The 18961-nt window shown below is 41.4% G+C and overlaps 1 protein-coding gene across 1 annotated transcript in view; it reads left to right on the plus strand.

Annotated features, from left to right (window-relative positions):
* TUSC3 (tumor suppressor candidate 3) overlaps positions 1-18961 on the plus strand; it is a 331289-nt gene that overhangs the window by 219022 nt on the left and 93306 nt on the right. Inside the window, exons 4-5 of the mRNA XM_068268622.1 lie at positions 11355-11495; positions 14576-14716. Of these exons, the coding sequence (XP_068124723.1) occupies positions 11355-11495; positions 14576-14716 (282 nt within the window). The remainder of the gene's footprint in view (positions 1-11354; positions 11496-14575; positions 14717-18961) is intronic.

Here is an 18961-nt window from a genome sequence, read left to right on the forward strand (position 1 = left end):
ACAGATGTGGGTTTTATGTAACTATTGTGCATTACCATAATCCACACCTTTCCATAAAAAAGGCCATCTGTTACACAAGAACTTTCTCTTCCTAACCATAAATATTAGTTGAGCAATGGAATAAAAATTGAACTTTAAAAATAAACGTCAAAAACATTTCAATGAAAATTATAAGCTGTGGTTTAACTGGGCAATTAAGTTTATAGTTAAACAGCAAAAACTAATCTTTTTAAAGTGAAACTCCACCTTTTCTTAGAAATAGGGACACCCCACATTGCTAGTGTTAATGGCACACCTTGATTTTGAGCCCACCACAAAACATTCCTATTGGTCCATTCATATAGAAGAAAGGGAAGGAAGATGATGTAAGTAGATAGAATTATGCAGAAAAGGAAATATTAGAGATGCGATGGCACATTTTTATTAGTTTTGATCAAATGTTTGAGGTCCTGTTCACAATGGTCAGATGCGATGCAGAAAAAAATTGCATGTCAACTCACTACCAGTACAATTATATGGGGCTGTTCACAATACTGCATTGTAACAGATCGCATTATTCTAACGCGTTGCTTGCTGGCTTTGTATTGAAGTCTATGGCCAGTCTCCATTGCAGTTCACATTCATTAGAATGCATGCGCTATGCAACTGACCACTGTGAACCTGGCCTTATTTTCAATGGGTAAAGAGGCGCCCTAGTGTGATAAAAGCATCTAAAAACAGCTTAAAATCGAAAAGGTGATGAGGTTTCTTACCTCAATGACAAAATCTTTGTAATTTTACAAAAGACTTTTATTTAGCACAGGCAACGCGTTTCGCGGGTCTATGCCCGCTTCCTCAGGCCAATAGCAGTGCCTACAATAGCGAGAAAAGCCCCTCAGTACAAACATATAACCCCAATGGGTAAAGTAAATACATAAAGACATAAAAACTTTATAAATAATTGATTAATTAGGTAGCGGGTCTCATATAATCTTGTTTAAACCTGTTAACACGGTTCAGTCCTCAATTAGATTGTGCTGCAGATAGAGTTTTTTAGTTATTTTGTCATGAAACAATAAAATATATTGGTTATAGAAAATTTCTTAATTTGCACTGCATTTGATAGAAAATGCTATTCGTTTTGCAGGAAGCAGCTGTAATGTGACAGATTATAAACTTCATATAGATAGCTGAAACGCGCTGCCTGTGACCTGCGAAACGCGCTGCCTGTGCTAAATAAAAATCTTTTGTAAAATTTCAAAGATTTCGTCATTGAGGTAAGAAACCTCATCTCATTTTTCGATTTTAACCGCTTGCCGACTGCGTCACGCCAATGGGCGTGGCTGCGGCGGCAGCCCCAGGACCAGCTAACGCCGATTGGCGTAAAGTCCTGGGGCAGCAGTTTGCAGGAGATCACACGCAGGCTGCGCGCACATCTCCTGCTTGGTGGGTGGAGCAGAGCTCTGCCTTCAGTCTCCGAGCGGCAATCGCCGCTCGGAAGACTGTTACACGGCGAAACTGCCGTGTATTTGCATGTACAGCGCTGCGATCAGCAGCAGCGCTGTACTGGGGACAGCCGTGTGACACTGGGGGACAAGAGAGCGATCGGCTCTCATAGGCAGAAGCCTATGACAGCCGATCGCCGTGATTGGCCAGCTGGGGGGAGGGAGGGGATTTTGAAAAAGAAAGAAAAAGAAAAGGACAATAAATGTTACAAAAATATACAAATAAATATTTATTTAAAAAAAAAATAAACACATGGGGGGCGATCAGACCTCACCAACAGAGAGCTCTTTTGGTGGGGAGAAAAGGGGGGAGGAATCACTTGTGTGCTGAGTTATACGGTCCTGCAGCTTGGCCTTAAAGCTGCAGTGGCCAATTTTCAGAAAAAGTGCCTGGTATTTAGGGGGGGTTACCACTGCGGTCCTCAAGTGTTTAAGCTGTTTTTAGATGCTTTTATCACACTAGGGCGCCTCTTTACCCATTGCGCTTTGTTTGCCCCCACAAGCATTCTGTCTGAGGGGTGGCGACAGACCATCCGTGGTCCCACCACGGTGACCATCTATTGCCTTTTACTTCAAGGTCCTGGTTAGGACCACCCTGAGTGGAGTCGGGTTAATTAGCTCCATCTGCTTCTTGTGGTCGGTTGCCCCTTGCAACCCTCCTTTGTGAGTAGTATTTTTCTTATTCACTCATTATACCTACTTTTGACATATCACACTATTGGGCTCCCGTTTTTGTCTCCTGTGCCTTTTTCCTACAGGGTGCCAAGACACCTCTGCCACATTTCTGGCCTTATTTTATTTATTTTGACTAAAGTTTCAAACTTACACTACATTTTTAAGGAGATCAAAAATGGGTGACAGGAAATTTGGCCTCAAGAGGCTGTGGGAATCCAAATTTCCCTTAATTGTCCATGCTAATATGGGCACCTATGGGGTGTCAAAACTTCAGCGGCACTAAATATTTATTAAGTTTAAGGTGGGGAGGTGGTTAAGTATAGGCATTGGCATGGGGTAGGTGAAGGTTAGGCATCAGTGGAGGGTCAGTTAGGGTTAGGCATTACTGCGGGGAGTCATTTACGGTTAGGTATCAGTAGGAGGAGTGCCCATGTCAAGATAGGGTTGGATTTAGTAATAGTAAAATATTGTTAAAATCTATTACTGGCCAGTAGTAGAATATCTGTAATCTTACTGATATTCTACTAGCGGCTATTCCCAGAGCCCAAATTTCGCCTATTTTGCATGTACGCGCAAAAATGATCTAATTTAGCATTTTACCTGGGAGAGAACACCCCAGCAATCCCCTTCCAATTAAAGGGATACCAGATTGCAGCAAAAGTCCCCCTCTGCAAGGTTAATCTCCTACACACATAATTGTAGTTGTCCCACACCCCAGGCAATATGGAGGAGCGCCTTAAACTTGGACATGGGTGCTCTGCAAATGGCAGAAGGTTTTTCCACACCATTTTTGCACAAAAGGGGGCAGAGACTCACACTGGTTGGCAACAAATTCTCAGTGGAATACCAGCCTACATGGGTGGCAGGGATTGATAAGCCTTGGGAGGGGAACCAGCTCTTAAGCCCCATCTACACGATACGATTCTTTGTACGGTTCAATTACGATTCTATTTACGATCCGATTAAATCCGACATGTCTGATCAGGATTCGATTCGATTCGATTCAATTCGATTTGCTATTGCAAAATAATGGCAAATCGAATTGAATTGAATCGAATCCCGATCGGACATGTCGGATTTAATCGGATCGTAAATATAATCGTAATCGAATCGTACAAAGAATCGTATCGTGTAGATGAGGCTTTAGCAACTTGGCTTAGTAGATCACAGAAGCATGAAGACAATGGATTGCAATATTCAATTTCTTGGTTTAGTAACTTCTGTTCTAACACTTTAGTGAAATGGAAATTAAAGAGGAACGTCAGCCTAAACAAACATACTGTCATTAAGTTACATTAGTTATGTTAATTAAAATAGATAGGCAATGTAATCTCTTACCCACCCTGTTTAAAAAGAATAGGCAAATGTTTGTGATTTCATGGGGGCAGCCATCTTTGTGGTTGAAAGGAGGTGACAGGGAGCATGAGACAGTTCCAACTGCCCTGTGTCCTGATCACCCCTCCCAGCTGTGGCTTCAAATCTCAAATTCAAAATAAAAAAAAAAACGAATTTTCGCCCAAAACAGCAGAACGAGAACAACTACATCAAAAATCCCATCATGCTTTGCACAGCTTCAGGGGAAAAATGAGGCTTGGGTAAGGAAAACAAAGTTCTGATCAAAAGAGCTTCCATGTGCATTAAGGACCGTGCCACCCAACTATATATCCTGCACCAGGCACCATCTCGAGTGGTCAAATACAATGCAACTGCTAGTAGGTTATGCCCGAAGTGTGGACTTGACTCCCCCTCTTTCTATCACTTAATCTGGAGCTGCCCTCAAATATCCTCTTTTTGGAGACAAATAATTAAATTTCTACATGATAAAATGGGTTCTCCAGTAACACTAGACCCAATTCTTTGTATTCTGGGTGTTATTCAGGACGAAAGTCTGCCGCCCTGCACTAAGTTCTTCATTCGCGAGACCCTGTTTGCGGCACGACAGGAGATAGCGTTGAGATGGCTGTCACCTGTTGTGCCGCCACTTTCAAGCTGGATCAAACGTTTAGATGATGGTCTGGCTTACAAAAAACTGGTCTACACTCATAGGGGCCGTGTACCTCAGTTCCACCTCATATGGGATCAGTGGGTAAATAGGAAATAGCCTCATTAGCAACCAATGTATGTCTATTTCAAAGGACGCGCCATTGTGTGACACCCTATATCCTAAACTGTGGTTGTATAACAGCTCCCTTCATGGATAATGTCACAGAATGACGTCCCTTCACCTAACTAGACCCTATACAACCCCTGTCATTGCATGCACTTCATGTTGCTATGCTGCATTTAAGGTATTAAACTCCACCTGTATAGTCTTCAAGCTGTCAGTAGTTACTTGATTCTTCGAATGCACTTTTACTCAACAATTCTCTACTGAATGTATCTGCTTTTACAATGTGCCCATGGTTGTAAACCTTTCATCCTATGCATCTTTATCCCGCTGTGCGGTGTTTGCCTGTACATACATTATATGCATCAATAAACTTTTTGTTGGTTAAAATAAAAAAAAAGTTCTGATGCTGTGAAACTGTTAAATAAACACCAGGCCTTGTCAGTGCTGCTGAGTAGCTTTTTAGTCTGGAGGTTCACTTTAAGTCTGTCATATTAATTTCCTTTAAAACAATGCAAACTGCCTGGCTGCCCTGCTGATCATCTGCCTCTAGTAGCCATAGACCCTGAATAAGCATGCAGATCAGATAATTCTGAATTAAATCTGACTGGACTAGTTTGTTGTTTCAGGTGTGGGATTCAGAAACGAAGGCAGCCAAAGAGATAAGCAAGATAGCCAGGCAACTAGTATTGTTTATTGGCATTCTCCACATCCCTCTCAGTTCAGGTGTCCTTTTGGAAAGTAAAGTGTAATATCCACTTTTGAAGTGTGAACTATAGCAAAAGTAATTAATTTTCATGTTACATATTGTATTTGTAGTGAGTTTATATGTTATTTACAATGTTATCTTGAATTTCACTTGTACCGCTACATCTATTTCCATTCAACCAGAGATGGATAAATAGGATTGTGAACAGGGAACAAGCTGTACATAAATAATTTGTTACCGAATCTATACACACTAAATAATGCATTTAGAATCGAAATTCTTGAACAATGAATTAACAGAGCTAGAAACATTATTCACCCACTTTCTGCAATCTACATTAATTGTAACAATTCCAGTTGATGGTTCAGGGAAAATTGGATCAATGTCAGTGGGTACATTAATGGCATCAGTATTTTTTATGCCATTTCTTATTTCTGTTTCATGAGAGACTATCTAAAAATATTCTTCGTGGCCATGCTTAAACTGCCTGCTTAGATAACTGAAGTGTGGAATTATCTACCAGCCTCCTACTGAAAACACTAATTTCCTGGCTGTAGTGTTTATCCTCTGGTTTTTATACTTTGAAACGTTCCCTGACCCCTGGGGCAAGTATGCAGAACAGTAAAGTTGGGAGAAAGTCATCAAGAACTGTGCACCAGCTAAAAAAGTCCTTAGTAGAGGACCAACGCCCAACCAGGCAAAGTACTACCGTATATACTCGCAAGCAAGCCGAATTTTTGACCCCCAAAAAGTGGGTCAAAAGTTGGGGGTCGGCTTGCTTGCGAGTAATGTGATACTGGGGCACTACCTACCCATACTGGGCACTATACTAGCTATACTGCAAATCTATTCCAAACAATATCCTGCGCCAAAACTGTGTATTCTATGTATACCCTTAATGGGGAGCCAGAGGAGAAAGCCTATCCCAAACTACAAAATTTCCAATACTCCAATGTCTGCAATAACATATTTGCTTTATTCCAAATGCTTGTACAAAACCCCCATAACCCATTAAAAGAGCAGATCTGCAGTGTACATCTAAGCTGACTGACAGCCGGCTGTGTCACTCATTCAGGACCCACACAACACTGCACACACACATGAAAGGAAGTCCTTATACTCCCGGGAGTAACAAACACAAGTCTGCTGTTAAAGCTATTTCCTTGTTGATCCGGAATCACACAGTCCCTCATGTGGTTGCAATGTGTGGTGTTGACACACCTGGGGACAACATCATCCTGCTGGCAGGCTGTATTAGGGGCTTGCTTGATCTGCGCTTGTGGGTAGTAGCATGCCCAGCGTTAATTCATGCAAAGCAACAATCACTAGTTGCCACTGAGGGCTCTCACCACCTCCTCTGCGTAAGACTCCCCCAGTCAGGTCTGTTTCCCAGTCCTTTCATTGCTCTCCCCGCTTCAGCTCCATCCACTCCGCGCTGCAACGTTCCAGCTATCCACCAGCCTGTCGCTCGGTATCTCCGTTCCCAGCGTGTATCAAACACTGCCGTCGGGGAACTGAAAGTGACGTCACTGCTCTGCTCCACTCATCACTAGTATCGGCCGCCCACCGGCCTTCGTCAGATGATAGTGGGCGGCTGTTCAAACTCTCATAGAAATAGTCTCCACATTCCTTTCACATGTGCATACTCCTCCCCTCGCTGCCTTAAAGCCACATGCTGTTATTAACCCTTTGCATCCCTGTCATAGTCCAAACCATTCCATTAGCTGTTTAAAGGTAGGAGAGTCCTATTTTAGATCATAGCCTTGTCAGACCGAAGTTACTTCCATACTTTCAGGATTTCATCACAGTGATACCCATATATGCATATATCATACAGCAATTCTCATGCACTCGCTAACTAAACTATATCAGCGTTCTACCTGCATGCAGTATGATCATATCTGATTCTAGGGTACCCAGTCCTATAACTCCAAACTGCCACTATCTAATGTGGAAGAAATTTCTTCCACATTAGATAGTGGCAGTTTGGAGTTATAGGACTGGGTACCCTAGAATCAGATATGATCATACTGCATGCAGGTAGAACGCTGATATAGTTTAGTTAGCGAGTGCATGAGAATTGCTGTATGATATATGCATATATGGGTATCACTGTGATGAAATCCTGAAAGTATGGAAGTAACTTCGGTCTGACAAGGCTATGATCTAAAATAGGACTCTCCTACCTTTAAACAGCTAATGGAATGGTTTGGACTATGACAGGGATGCAAAGGGTTAATAACAGCATGTGGCTTTAAGGCAGCGAGGGGAGGAGTATGCACATGTGAAAGGAATGTGGAGACTATTTCTATGAGAGTTTGAACAGCCGCCCACTATCATCTGATGAAGGCCGGTGGGCGGCCGATACTAGTGATGAGTGGAGCAGAGCAGTGACGTCACTTTCAGTTCCCCGACGGCAGTGTTTGATACACGCTGGGAACGGAGATACCGAGCGACAGGCTGGTGGATAGCTGGAACGTTGCAGCGCGGAGTGGATGGAGCTGAAGCGGGGAGAGCAATGAAAGGACTGGGAAACAGACCTGACTGGGGGAGTCTTACGCAGAGGAGGTGGTGAGAGCCCTCAGTGGCAACTAGTGATTGTTGCTTTGCATGAATTAACGCTGGGCATGCTACTACCCACAAGCGCAGATCAAGCAAGCCCCTAATACAGCCTGCCAGCAGGATGATGTTGTCCCCAGGTGTGTCAACACCACACATTGCAACCACATGAGGGACTGTGTGATTCCGGATCAACAAGGAAATAGCTTTAACAGCAGACTTGTGTTTGTTACTCCCGGGAGTATAAGGACTTCCTTTCATGTGTGTGTGCAGTGTTGTGTGGGTCCTGAATGAGTGACACAGCCGGCTGTCAGTCAGCTTAGATGTACACTGCAGATCTGCTCTTTTAATGGGTTATGGGGGTTTTGTACAAGCATTTGGAATAAAGCAAATATGTTATTGCAGACATTGGAGTATTGAAAATTTTATACTAGCTATACTGGGCACTATACTAGCTATACTGAGGCACTACCTGCCCATACTGGGCACTATACTAGCTATACTGGGCACTTTACTAGCTATACTGAGGCACCACCTACCCATACTGGGCACTATACTAACTATACTGAGACACGCTGGGGGGATCACACGGACAGCATTTCCTACCCCCGGCTTATATGAGGGTCAATCATTTTTTCCTGTTTTTTCAGGTAAAAGTTGGGGGGTCGGCTTATATGCGGGTCAGCTTGCTTGCGAGTATATACGGTATATTAACTGCTTCCAGTCAACGTTTACTGAAATCTACGCCCTGTTTGGGACCTGCTTTCCCTGCCATGGCATATATTTCAATTAGTCCCCTACACGCTCCCACCGCTAGCACCGATTGCACCGCTCTTTCACCACAGCAGCCCACTCTCCCTGACAGCAGTGCTCCATGAGCCAGTCGGGAACCAATTTCATTGGCTTCTAGCCCTGTGATCACTGTGAGCCAATCTCATTGGCTCACAGTGATCACAGGGTCGGGAGCCAATTAAATCAGCTTCTGACCAGCTCACAGAACTCAGTTGCCATAGCGATGGCAGAGGCTGTGAGCTTCAGTTGTGCGATCGGCGTTAGCAGCGGATCCATTCAGTGTGATGTTGGTAGTCCCCGTTTTTTGTACCAGCAGTCTCTGGTCCTTAAAGCGGAATGAAACCCAGCATTTCTACTTTGCTCTAATAGATTATTTACAGCATATTATATACAACCAGCATTTTTTTTTTACTAGAACTGCATTCAAAGGGTTAACACAGGTTTTAGAAGCTTCCCCTCCAGCAGAGCTGGTCGCTTCCGAACTTTACATAATGTTATCTTGTGTTTAATTGTATCAAGTGAGAAATGTAAACAAAGCCTTTTCTCACACTGCCAGGTCCCCTGAACAAAGTCAGACAAGCATAAATGCTTTCTGATTAAGTTAGAGGATGAATAAAGCAGTTATAAATAAAATGCAAAGTCAGCTCTCAGAGTAAAATAAGTGTACTTTAGGAACATGTAATTTCCAAATGAATAATAATACTTATGCACAAAAGCAAATATGCTAACCGTATGGCATATAAATAGTAGGAAAACATGTTTTTAGTGAATATTATGCCAGGGTTTTATACCGCTTCAAGGGGGCAGAGAGTGCTGGTACTAAAGTGGTCAATGTAAGTGTTTTTTTTTTAAATAGTAAGTACCACATATGTGAATGTTTTTCCCTGAAGCATAGTTAATTACATATCTAATTTGACAGAGAAAAGTAAAGAAATATAACTAGTGAAAGAAGAACACACATTCCTTAACTTTGTCTCGGTGAAGCCTTGCAGTCTAGCTCTAAGGAGTTCTTTGGGGAAAAAAACATTTCTCTGTCAACTGACTCATGATAGACTGTCATGTTTCAGATGCAAGTTTTCAGTAATCAGAGGAATTTTCAACCAATACATTACAAGTACTTCCCAAAACTTACACCAAACAGGGAGCCTAAAGTGAATTTAACAATCAATGCAAATATATTTAAATACTACTAGATGTGGGGTTAAGCACATAATTATACTATCAGTTTTATTAGATAAAAAATTAAAAGCAGGGAATTTGGTTACAAGGACATCAGTCGCAATATGGCAGCACCATAAACCACCATGCAAATTTGTGGCTATGGTGCCCCGGAGGTAGTGGTGAGCATAATGATCCAATTATGATTACGTGAAATTTTCCGTAATTCGCAAAATTACAATTATGGGCGTAATCAAAATTTTGCGACTTTCACGAAATTACTCGAAGTTTCGTGTTAATGTGGAATTATCTAATTACAATCTTTTTACATAACACAAACAAACCAGAATTTCGTGTTTAACAAAACTGTGTTCCAGTCCAGAGGCTCCTGATACATTTAAAGCCACAGCACGTGCAGGAACTTTTGCATTATCAGATATTGCAAGGCCCAAGACCAAGTGTCTCAGCATGACTGCTAAGTGTACCTTGACAAAGAGCACCTGTCTTAGAAGTGGCTGCAGGTAAAGCCTCCTGATGCATTTAAAGTGACAGCAAGTGCAGGGGCCTTTGCATTTTTAGTAATTGCAATCAGTAATTGCAAACAATGAGTGACTTTCCTGAGTTTAGTCATTACCTAAATGTGCGTAATTACTATTAGAAACAAAATAACGTTCATTTTTGTAGCTAAAATAACTTTGTTTCTATAGAAAACATGAAATTACTAAATTTCGCTCTAAACACGAATTTGCTACGAAATGCGAAATTACAAAACCGAAATTTCGCTTACGGAATTCCGAATTATGGTTTGTATGGCAATTCCGAAATTATGAATTCGTGTCGTAGCGGCAAAATTCATATCCGTAATTATGGAAACATGAAATTTGGAAAATTTCAGCTCAATACTATCCGGAGGTGTGGGTGCGAGTGTTTAGCTATAATGTAGCCGAGTACATGCAAAGGTTATGAGTTCGGCTTCACTCCTTTAATTAAAGCAGATTCCTCTATTTTGCAAATTAACTTAATTTCACTGTCACTATTTGCCTCTGGTCTATTACACAAAGTTCTGGCCTTGAAGTTGTTAAGTTCAGGTAATAAGTAGACTGATGAGAAATGTTTGTCTGGTCTACAGTGTTAAAGAGGAACTCCAGTGAAAATAATGTAATAAAAAAATGCTTTGTTTTTACAATAATTATGTATAAATGATTTAGTCAGTGTTTTCCCATTGTAAAATCTTTTTAAATCCTTGAATTACATTCTAACATTTATCACATGGTGACATTTTTACTGCTGGAAGGTGATGTAGCTGCTGCTTGCTTTTTTGGCAGTTGGAAACAGCTGTAAACAGCTATTTCCCACAGTGCAACAAGGTTCACCGACAGGAAACTGCCAGGAGTACCACGGTCCTCAGAGTTTCTTGTGGGAGGGGTTTCCCCACAATATCAGTCATACAGCACCCCCTGATGGTCTGTTTGTGAAAAGGAATAGATTTCTCATGTAAAAGGGGGTATCAGCTACTGATTGGGATAAATTCTTGGTCGGAGTTTCTCTTTAAATTTGCAGTTGCAGGGAGGTGGCAGATGAAACTGAAAATCACATTCTCCCTCCACTCAATTATACCATCACAAAAAAATATGAGTACAATCTACCAAGGCCAATGTAAAAGAAATAAACAATGTGATCGCTAAAGGAAAGGAAGGACAAATGAATCTTCCATGATTCACTGATGGCGAAGGAATCCCAATTTGAGTGAATGGGTAAACCCTCTTTAAGAATAGTTACATAGGCAATTGATATTTCAAACCAATACAGTCTGCAAACAGTGCTTTTCCACCTGAGATATGTATCTGACTTTCTGTGCTTTCCATTACAGCTTAACATGAATTCGGCCCCCACTTTCATGCATTTCCCAGCCAAAGGCAAGCCCAAGAGAGCTGATACCTTCGATCTCCAGCGAATTGGCTTTGCAGCAGAACAGCTTGCAAAATGGATTGCTGACAGAACAGATGTCCATGTATGTAAAGAGCATGACACTGCACAAGTCTCGATAGCTGAAGCACTGTGGTTTGGTGATGCATTACTTTTAAATACATAAGACAAGATTTTGTTTTGTTTTATTTTCTGAAAGACCTCTCATATCTGTCATGCTAAATGTATCAGTATTGTTGCTGAGTAACTCAGCATGCCTTACGTACTATTCATCGTACAATATACAGTACCTGAGAAATGTGTTGGTACATGGGGTCATTTATTTTCTTTTTGTACATTAATGAATGGTGTTTACGGCATGTTTTAAAAATAAGGTAAACACAATTATTGCAATTATTTAATAGGTAATATCTTTATGCATTATATTGTCAGGGTCTATTTGAAAAGGGCTCCTGTAAAAAAAGGGCTCCTGGTGTAGCCCATATATTCCAAATTCGGCTACAAAAAGGGCGCTTGATGTAGCCCATATATGCCTAATTTGGCTACAAAGGGCACCTGGTGTAGCTGAAAAAGCTAGTTTTAGTTTATTAGGCAAAATTTGTTGGGTTATAAAAGGGCTCTAGATATAGCTAAGAAAAGTGATTATTATGACCTAACTGCTCCCTACTCTCACACAGAACCCTCCCCCGATGGTGCCTAACCCTAATCCCCTAGGAGTTGCCTAACCCTAAGACCCCCCCTGCTTGTGATGCCTAATCCTAACCTCCCCTGCACCCTCGAATCAAAAATCTTGGCTATAAAAGTGTGCCCTTTTGTAGCAGAATCAAAAACCTTGTAGCCTAAAACCTTGTAGCTGAATAAAAAATATGGGCTACAAAGGGGCGCCCTTTTGTAGCCGAAAACCTTGTAGCTGAATAAAAAATAAGGGCTACAAAGGGGCGCCCTACTGTAGCCAAAAACCTTGTAGCCTAAAAAAAAAATATGGGCTACAAAAGGGCACCCGCTTGTAGCCTATATCAAAACTCAGGAGCCCTTTTCACCACCTTGTAGCCCATATTTGCAGAAATAACATTGATGTCTATGGGGGAGCCCTTTTAATACAGGCAGCTCAGGAGCCCTTTTCAACGGATCCCATATTATATTGTCATTAACATGACTGGTTTGCCTCTTGCTGCGCTTGTGTTCTGATTATGATTCAAATTAAGAGCAATATGTGCATGGAGTTTCTATGTTTGTGCAAAGGGTTCTTGTAGATCACAGGTGTCAAAATGCAGCACTCCTTGCCATTTTATGTGCCCCTCAAGAACTTCAAATGGGCATCATTGTAAGCAGTAAAAGAACAACATCACACTGCCTGCCTGCCCTGAGGAGCACACCATGGGCAGTGTTTCTGATTGAAACATTGTCAGCTTAAGCCGGGGTGCAGCAATAACCCATGAGATACCCCCACCGCCAACAAAATTAGCATGGAGCACACTATGTATTTGGTAAGAGATATACTCACCTTCACCTCCCCCCAATAACATATTCCCACACTGCAGAGTAGTGCAGCAGAGCAGTGTAATATTTGCCTGCCCCAGCGATGCTTTGTGTCCGTCTTTCCAGCAGCTGCACGCTCTGTATTTCCATACCTCCAGCCCCTGATCACGTGACATTCATCAGGAGCCAGAGGTATGCAACATAGAGCATGTGGCTACCCGGAAGATCGGAGGAGCAGTGCTAGATAAACTGTTCCACTGCACTGCTCTGCAAAAGGAGGAGCAGGTCCCCTACAGTCACTGTAGTTATGCCACTTTTTTTGGCCCTCTGCCCCCTTTGCGGTGGTTGCTCCTAATGGTTTTGAGTGACATTTTAATAATAATTACTGTACATATATGTTGCTGATCTCCAACCTGAGCAGCTTGCTGCAGAAATTACAATTGTGTTGTCCAAGTATTTAAAGTGGGCTTAAACCCCCTAAACTAAAATGTAGGAACCTACTTTTAGGAACATAAAAAACCCTCTAAAAGCAAGGTTTACTTTCAATGCAGAGCACAGTCAAAGTTAATACTGCTTTGCTTATCTCTGCTTATCACCAAATGTAATCACTGTCAGCTAGAAGCTCTCTACCTGGTCTCCTCACTCAGCTCCCCCTCTCTTATCTGCAAAAGTAACTCAGCCATTGCCAAGGAAATGCTTCTATTCGCCAGAGGAGGGAGGGGGAACAGAATGAAGAGACCCGGCAAAGAGGTGACTACATTCGCTAAGTAGCATAGGCAAGCAGAGCAGTATAAACTGCTACTGCTTCTGCATAAAAATTTAATTTTTTTTTATACACAGGGAATGCTTTCAAATGTTCTTTTTATGTACTTAAGAATAGGTATTTAAATGTTAGTTTAGGGGGTTTAATTCCACTTTATTGACTTGGCTGGGGATGCCACCAACATCCCTGGACACCTGTGCACACTTTCACCCAAATTGATCACAAAATGGTTGTTTCAGGAAGTCTAAAGGTAGCCATACATATAGTGATTCTGATTCAATCAACAAACCGATCAACTTTATTGGGGAATCTACAATACTTCAGTATAGTTGATCGACAGTCGATCGACTAGTGACCCACACACTACAAGCGATTTCTATGCGATTCACCTTCACCAATCGATCTGACCAATGGTGTGTATGCTCTGAGCGCGAAAATCGATCGAATGATATGTGAACAGCAGCCAATTCCTGTGTGATCGACCAATATCTTGCATCCTGCTCGATCGACTAAGCTGGTTGATTCGACATATCAGCCACTTTTCATCGATTGGGAATTCTGGAACACACTTGATTCCCTCTCGATTCCTTCTCGATTTGATAAAATTATCAAACTGAATGGTTGATTGTACTGCAAAATCGCTAGTTGTATGGGCACCATACCTTAAGTTGTGTATGTAGTTATAAACAGCAACAATAACCTACTCAAGGACTAAATAATACTCAATGACAATTCTGATAGTTTTCTAATGAGCAGATATCAGTCAGTGAAATATTTATACAAAAATGAATTTTCTGCTGGTAAAACCCTTTGTTGCTGTTGCATATGAATCCCACTAACCTTATACGGCTATAATTTATACAGAAAAACTTTCCTTTGAAACATATATTTTACTGAGTAATTGTTTATTTTCTTTGTGATAGATCCGTGTATTCAGGCCACCCAATTACTCTGGCACAATAGCTCTGGCATTGCTTGTGTCCTTGGTCGGAGGCTTGCTTTATTTGAGAAGAAATAATTTAGAATTCATCTACAATAAAACAGGATGGGCCATGGCAGCACTTGTGAGTATTTCTGTTGGTAATACATTCTTATTTGTGGAAAAGGCAATGCCGCTTTCAAAGTATGAATAAGAAAGTGGCAGTCCCATTTATATTCCGAGGAGCTTGTTAAGGACAAAAGTGCACCCAGCATTTTAAGAATGTTCTTGTTAATGTAAAAAAGAAACAGTTATGAAAGACATCAAGGGTTAGAAAGTTTTGCTAATAAAATAATTTACTTTTTACAGGGGCCAATTTAAAAGGGCAGAAAGCACTCGCTGGCATTGAGCGATATATATCCTACAGTGTCATTTTGGTCGACCCTGTGGGTCTCCTAAAATCTCAGCTTTGTAAACAAAGTCACCGAATGTTACCTTTCTTTTTCCAAACAGCTATAAAATGCAGTTTCACTTTTTTGCTCACGTAATTTGAAGCAGTTTAGCAGAAAGAGTGACCAGGAGGCTCTGTGGGCAGCATGATTAAAAGGATGGAGTTATGACAATTGTTATATCTGCATCTAAAGGGGACTGGGAAGCTTTCCTTGCATTAAAAGACATCCAGTAAATACTGGTAATTACCAGCAGTGTTGATCCAGCAATTTTATCTGACCGCCATCTGGAGTTGGGAAGCAATTTTTTAAAGGTTAATTGGCCCAAGCCTTGTAAGGGTTTTTCTTTTTTTTTTTATTGCCTTGCCTTGCTCAGCTGGATCAGCTGGGATAAGTGAGGGTGCAGGAAAGAAACCTACCTATTTTTTGTTGTTTTTTTTCCATGGTTAAGTGTTATGGACAGATGTCTTTTTTTTTCAACCAAACTATGTAACTGGGAAGGCATTTGTAGATGGAGTTGACCTTTAGAACTTGAGCATTATGTGGCTGCAAGCATTTTACATTTAAAAGACGTCAAAACCCATATATAAGCTATATTTTTATTCAACCAAAGGTTTTATTTAGATAAAAAATAAAAGCATACAATACAGCGAAGAACATTTGCACATTAAAGAATACCTTCATGACAAAATAAAGTCACGCTACTTTAGCAGCTTTAGCAACAAGCAGATTTGAAATAGAGGATGAGATTCAAAAAAAAAAAAAAAAAAAAGAAAAGAGAGAAAACCAGCCACTGATCCCAGAATTTAGAGAATTTACAAAGTCTACTACAGTGATGGCTAACCTTGAGAATCCAGCTGTGGTGGTACTACAAGTCCCATGAGGCATTGCAATACTCTGACAGCTCTAAGCATAACTCAGGGAGGCAGAGGCATGATAGGAGTTGTAGTTTTGTGACAGCTGGAGTGCCAAGGTTAGCCATCACTGGTCTACTATGTTTATACACTAGTTTGTGGGTAAAACAGATGTAACCCTTGCTTTCCAGTCTTCAATAGAATGGCATAATGGGAATAACCATTGGAAGACATTGTTTAGCCGCATACATCACTTCGATTGGGAAGGCTCTATCGAATTTGGACATGCTTTCTTTAGTGATATTAAGGATACACAACTTAATGTCCGGGGAGGCTGGGAAACCCACAGTTTCATGTAAGAAGTTAACCATGTGTCTCCAAAAGTCCTGCAAGGGAGGACATTGCCATAGCAGAGGGGTGTAAAGGAACCCGTTTGGGCTAGTTAGGAAAGGCAGTTAGAGAAGAAGAGGGGTAGTATTTTACGAATTGGGAAGGTGACAAGTAACTTTGATGAATAACATACGGCTGAGTGAGTCTGTCACATAAGCAAGGGTAAACTAGCCATGGGGTTAACAAACACTCTTCTCACTCTTCCTTGTTCTGAACGCTTATATTTGTCTATTTGGGTAGTTTGCTATATGTCACTTTTTGGGACTGGTGTTCTAAAAGGAGGGAGTACCTATGTGATGCTTCAAGGGGTAAGTCTTGTGGGACCTGGGCTTTCGATGCCTGGCATGGCTGGAGATACATGAAATCATATTAGACAGTGAGTACTTTACTTTAAAGAAAACCTGAACTGAAAATTAAAAGTGAAAATCAACATACACAGGTCATACATACCTCCCATGTAGTCTACTCCTCAATCACTTTCTCCTCTCCTACGTCCTGTTTGTCCACTGTGATCAAGGGAATTCTCTGTCCTCCATTTTGAAAATGGCCATTACACCATAACAGCTTCCTGGTCAGCACACAGTTAAACTGTAACATCACCCACTTGAGCCATAGGGAAACATGGACACATCAGCTCTCCTCTCAGCGGTAACTGACAGCAACTGATATATTTCAGTTCTGACAAAATGTTGTCAGTACTGGAAGGGATCATTGTCAGAAGAAAATGGTGAGCTTCTGAGAGGAAGTGATGGCAAGATAACTATGTAATGTTCAATTGAAGTTACCTCATGTGTTTATTTTAAATAATTTTACTCAGTACAGGTTCTCTTTGAAGAGAACCTGTACTGAGTAAAAATATTTAAAATAAACACATGAGGTAACTTCAAATGAACATTGCATAAATACCTTGCCATCAGTTCCTCTCAGAAGCTCACCATTTTCTTCTGACAATAATCCCTTCCAGTTCTGACAATATTTTGTCAGATCTGAAATATATCAGTTGCTGTCAGTAAAATATCAGTTGCTGTCAGTTATAGCTGAGAGGAAAACTGATGTACCAGGTAATGTCCATGTTTCCCTATGGCTCAAGTGGGCGATGTTACAGTTTAACTGTGTGCTGACCAGAAAGCTGTTATGGGTAATGGCCATTTTCAAAATGGAGGACGGAAAATTCCCTTGATCACAGTAAACAAATAGGACACGGGACAGGAGAAAGACACCGAGGAGTAGACTACATGGAAGGTAAGTATGACTTGTGTATGTTTATTTTGACTTTTAATTTTCAGTTCAGGTTTTCTTTAAGGACCAGAAGTGGAGTCAGATAATTTGACCCAGACGTACAATGCTTCTATTGCCCCATATTGTGGGGATGTCCAATCTAGCCAGAAAGTATGGGGTTATTCCATAGTGAAGTAAAATTTTCCCAGAACGAGGAAGGTATAACACTTCCACAAAATTGAACACTGCTAGCAACACACTCCTGACCCACCGCCGATCTAGCAAAATCTTCCATCTAGCAAGATTAACCAAATGAATTAATTTTTGCTTAAACTAATCAATTGGAAATCATCATCGATTTCTAGCAGACTCGATCAAGTTGATTGAATCTGGTGGATATTAACCTCCTTGCCGGTTATCCAAACTCAGTTCGGGGTAACCTGCGCAGGAGGATTTCTCAGGCCCCGCTGGGCCGATTTGCATATTTTTTTTTTCCTAAGTGCTAGCTGCGTGTAGTACGCGATCGTCGCCGCTCACCGCCGATTCACCGCTACCCGCCACACCGAGCCGCCCCCCCCCGCCCCAGACCCCTGCGCAGCCTGGCCAATCAGTGCCAGGCAGTGCTAAGGGGCGAATCGGGATTCCCTCTGACGTCACGACGTCCATGACGTCGGTGACGTCATCCCGCCCGGTCGCCATGGCCGGGGAAGCCCTGCAGGAAATCCCGTTCTGAACGGGATTTCCTGCTTACTCTGATCGCCGAAGGCGATCGGAGTGGGTGGGGGGATGCTGCCGCTCAGCGGCTATCATGTAGCGAGCCCTGGGCTCGCTACATGATTTAAAAAAAAAAAAATTAAAAGAAAGTGCTGCGCTGCCTCCTCGCCAGATTAATTAGACCGGCAAGGAGGTTAAAGAACGATTGACAAGTGTATGGCCACCTTTACACATGACAGGTAAAGTTTATTGTTTTGTTTTTATTTCACTTATTTATTGGTTCAGTAGCTTCAAAGGACCGGTACCACACAATGTATTATAGCTCTTTAGTATTTATTGCATATATGTGCAATAAATACTAAAGCGCTATAATACATTGTGTGGTGCCGGTCCTTTGAAGCTACTGCAATATTGTAACCCCGTGGTACAGGGGTGAGGAACTAGGCACACCAAATATCAACTTGGTGGGCGCTCCTGGACTCACGTTTTTTCTTATTTATTGGTTTACTCATTGCATGAGTAGGCTAAAGCAAAATAATAAAAATGTAGGTTAGTGTTTGACTTTAAAGAGGAACTCCAGTGAAAATAGTGTAATAAAAAAGTGCTTCATTTTTACAATAATTATGTATAAATGATTTAATCAGTGTTTGCCCATTGTAAAATATTTCCTCCCCCTGATTTACATTCTGACATTTATCACATGGTGACATTTTTACTGCTGGAAGGTGATGTAGCTGCTGCTTGCTTTTTTGGCAGTTGGAAACA

This window comes from Hyperolius riggenbachi, chromosome 1, assembly GCF_040937935.1.
Source record: "Hyperolius riggenbachi isolate aHypRig1 chromosome 1, aHypRig1.pri, whole genome shotgun sequence".
Lineage (NCBI taxonomy): Eukaryota > Metazoa > Chordata > Amphibia > Anura > Hyperoliidae > Hyperolius > Hyperolius riggenbachi.